Below are 4,240 nucleotides of genomic sequence, written 5' to 3' on the forward strand. Positions count from 1 at the left end.
AAATTTAAAACCATTATCATTTTAATCAATTATAATTTGAATTTAACAACTGCGTCTTTATGTGAACCTTTGAATTTTCTGTACCAATCTGAGTCGGTGCGTGTTCCTTATCCAATGAGTTGATAAATGTCGATAATACATTTTTTTTACACATATTCTTTTTCTCTTATTTAACATTTTAGAAATTACAAAAAATATATATTAAATTTAGTAATACATTTTATATAGTATATTTGGTTGTTTTTTAGCTTTTTAGTTTTTTTGAATGCTTCTTTTAGTTAAAATACTATAAACCTGTGGGTGTAATTTAAGATAAATTTTAAATATAATTTTTTTTATTCTGACTAATAAAATAAGAAAATATATATTGACAAACCTCAACAAAATTTACTAATAAAAATAATACAAATAAATAGGAAATATTTTGTTACTAATAATAAACCAAATTCAACATATTAAAAATTTGAAAAATTGAGTAATTTAAATTTGATAAAATTTATTATTTTGATGTCTTTTTTTTATGATTTCCTTACCTATTTGTGGATCCCACTACAACCATGTTCAACAAAAAATGTGGCTATAAAATTGCTTCATCATCAAACTTTTTCCTTCAATGCTAAAAGAAACAAACCAGAACACTGCTTACACACCTAACAATGGTTATGTCTGTGTTGTTGAGCTTCATTTTCCCGCCGCCACCTTCTCTGGTGGTTTCTACCATGTCAGTGATAAGTCTCGTGTCACTGGCAAATGCTGGTTTGTCAGAAGTTAGAGGGAAGCATTTGAACTATTCAAAGTTTTGGAATGCTAACCCTTCTTCAGAAAAGCAGATCAAGTTGTCAAGTAAAGCTGGCATGCTTCTGTTATACACTCCTGCTTTTCTTGCTAGCCTTGCTTCCTTCTGGATCTTTCCTCATGAAGGTCTCAGATCCACCGTCCTTCAATCTGCTGTTACCTTGCATTTCTTCAAGAGGGTCTTTGAGGTGAGTAACACTAATGCTTGTTATGCTTATGTAGATATGTTCTCACACTGATACTTACTAATTACCATGCACAAAAATATAAAAAAATACCCACTAGGTTTGGAATTTGGAATTAACATTGCATTATATATATGGAAGAAAAAAAAAGTTAGTTGGGTTTTAAATATCATTGCTTTAGGTTTTGTGAGAATGTTTATGTGAAGTTGTTGCTGATACAGTCACAATTGTGGTTTTGAGTAAATAAAACCTTTATGTTGCGGTTGCAATTAAATTGTAGAGTGCAATTTGAAACCCTATGTTTTAATGGTTTGTGATGATGAAATGAATTTTAGGAGTGTTTAGTACAAAGTTGTTTTTTCCCCTTTTTGTAGTGATTTTTTCAGTTTATGTTAGCATTCAATTTTGAAAACCGTCTTGGTAGTTTGTTTGGACGATGGAATATAGAATTTTGCAGGGTTTTAGAATTTGGTTCGGGGTCCATTGTATTTGTCAGCAATTGTCTACAATATTAAAGGTCGTGTTGAAAACTCGTAAACCTTGGAATCTAGTAACATGTAAAAGGGTTCAAGCATGTTACATGGTTATAAAGAACAAGGTTTTATGTTGGGGTTAGGGTTTCATTGCTATCTTTGTCATTGCAACGATAATGATTGCAATGAATCCAAAAACCTCGAGGCAGCAGCTAGAATCACGGTTCACAAACCTTTTTTAAGAACCTGGGCAAAGAATAATCGTTCAATGTTTGGCTGGAAATGGCTGGGTTTTTGTTTTCTTAGTGCTGAAGTAGTTTTTCTTTTTTTCTGTTTGGTTTCTGGTACCTGGGCTTATTGTTTTATTGTTGCTCTATGATTGCTTTTGGGAGTTGTAGAGTACACAAAAGTGAATGCAGTTGTTACTCAACTGTGTAGATTCTGTTTGTTCACAGAGTTGGAATAGATGGGATTGTGTGGAAGAAATTATATGCCTTGCTTATGATTCAACTGGGTTTTAAATTATGGTTTTTGGTCACAACTGGGTTTGATGCAGTCCACAATCATGGCTTGGTAGTTTTCTGGAGGCTGCCTCATCACCATGATACAATCTGCAATCTGAATTTAAATTATTCATTTTTTCTACTTTTCTAATTTAATTTCTCATTTATTTTTAGAATCAGTCTTAAGGAACTTCTAGAAAGGAGCACCCTTGTACAAGGCTTTTATCAAATACTTGATAAGAAAGAATCTAAGCTCTGTTTTGATGGGAAATGGTTGATTCTTGTTTTTATAACACTAAACAACCCGTGGTGCCTTATTTGCTTGTTATTTTATTTGATTTCAGATGAAGTAAGAATGTTTGTTAATGTGCAGGTTCTGTTTATTCACAAATATAGTGGAGGCATGACTCTTGAATCTGCAATCCCCATCACTCTGAGTTATTTCCTATCAGCTGCAACTTTGATCTATTCTCAACACCTTACAAATGGCCTTCCAGAACCAGCAATGAATCTGTTGTATCCTGGCATTTTGATGTTTGTGGTGGGCATCCTTGGCAACTTCTACCACCACTACCTTCTATCCAACTTGAGGGGAAAGGGTGAAAAGGAGTACAAGATTCCAAAGGGTGGCTGTTTTGAGCTTGTGATCTGCCCCCATTACCTCTTTGAGATCACTATGTTTTATGGAATCTTCTTCATTTCTCAGACATTATATGCACTATCATTTGCTGTAGGCACTACTTTCTATCTGCTTGGCAGGAGTTATTCAACTAGGAAATGGTATCTTTCTAAGTTTGAGGATTTCCCTAAGAATGTTAAGGCCATCATCCCATTTGTCTTCTAAATTGGCAGGAACAACTAGTTATTCTTGAGTTACATGAAATAGGTTGTGTTTTTTGGAACTATGACTCACCAACATCAGAATTTTGGTGATTCAATCTGTAACTTTGGGTCCTTTTTTAAAGTGGATCTATTGAAAGAGGAAAAGAAGAAAGTACCTAGTTATATCTAATGTCATTTGGTGGCTTTAGAAAAGACTACAACTTTAGAAGAAAAAAAGCGTATTCTGCACAGAAAACCATTTAAAAATGCATAAGATATCTGTCCTAAAGGATATTTGGACTCCAAAAGCCCATGCTCATGTGTTGTAATTGTAATTCAAGGTGTGAAAAGGTCTAAGAGAAATCTTCAAAGTGTAATTGTAGTGCAAAAATGAGGATTTCTTAAAAGAAACATGGTGTCAAGCCCTAATTTCTTAATTTTCACTTTGATAAAGATATTAATGTAGTAAAAATGCTGCTGGAGTTGTTTGAATTGGGATACGGGTATCGTTATCTTAATTCGACTTAAAAGTATTAAGTTAAAAGTTAAAATTTACATTTATTTATACATTTAATTTGTTCCAATTATTATATTCAAAAGAAGATGAATATTTTTTATTTGATGTGGTGTATCAAAAGGAGTGCACATAATAGTAATGGAGGAAGAGAGGGAGGAAGAGAGGTTCTAATAAATCCTAATTGCAAATGAAAAAGAGACAATGACTTAAGCATAAAGAGAGAAAAGTAAAGAAAAGAAAATACAAAAGAAATTTTTATTTACTTGTGTATGTGAGAATAAAATACATAAATAGAAAAGGAAAGTTGGTCAAACAAACAAAGTTCAATAACTTAAAATAGAAAAACTAAATATGTTAACACCCCCTCAACCTGGGGAGTAGATATTGGTCAGACCCAGCTTGGATTTAAGAGTAGAGAACTGTGTGAAAGCAAGAGGCTTGGTGAATATGTCAGCAATTTGCATGATAGAAGTAATGGACAACAGTTTGAGGAGACCAAAGTTAAGTTTTTCACGAACTAGGTGACAATCAATTTCGATGTGCTTGGTGCGTTCATGAAAGACTTGATTGGATGCTATTTGAAGGGCAGATTTATTGTCACAATACAGGGTTGCAGGCTGGGAGAGAGGAATATGTAAATCCTGAAGGTGGTAAGACAACCATTGTAGCTCACATGTGGTGGTGGCAAGGGCTCTATACTCGACTTCGGAGGAGCTGTAGGAGATAGTTGGCTGCTTCTTTGATTTCCATGATATTAGGGAATCTCCTAAGTAGATGGAATATCCAGTGTCAGATTTGCGTGTGGTAGGACATGTTGCCCAGTCAGAGTCACTAAAACCACAGAGGTGAAATGAGCTAGTATGAGAAAAATAGTCCTTCACCAGGGGTGCCCTTGAGGTAACGCAAAAGGCGCGAGACAACTTGTTGATGATGAGTTGTGGGTGC

At 34.1% G+C, this 4,240-nt stretch overlaps 1 protein-coding gene across 1 annotated transcript; it reads left to right on the forward strand.

The window, feature by feature from the left end:
- The first annotated feature begins 598 nt into the window (after positions 1–598).
- Positions 599–2,968, forward strand: LOC137837494 (uncharacterized). The gene is made up of 2 exons (XM_068646500.1): positions 599–983; positions 2,330–2,968. The coding sequence occupies exons 1-2, from the start codon at positions 657–659 to the stop codon at positions 2,798–2,800; spliced, it is 798 nt and encodes a 265-aa protein (XP_068502601.1). The 5' UTR covers positions 599–656; the 3' UTR covers positions 2,801–2,968.
- The last annotated feature ends 1,272 nt before the right edge of the window (positions 2,969–4,240 follow it).

Source organism: Phaseolus vulgaris, chromosome 4 (genome assembly GCF_000499845.2).
Source record: "Phaseolus vulgaris cultivar G19833 chromosome 4, P. vulgaris v2.0, whole genome shotgun sequence".
NCBI lineage: Eukaryota > Viridiplantae > Streptophyta > Magnoliopsida > Fabales > Fabaceae > Phaseolus > Phaseolus vulgaris.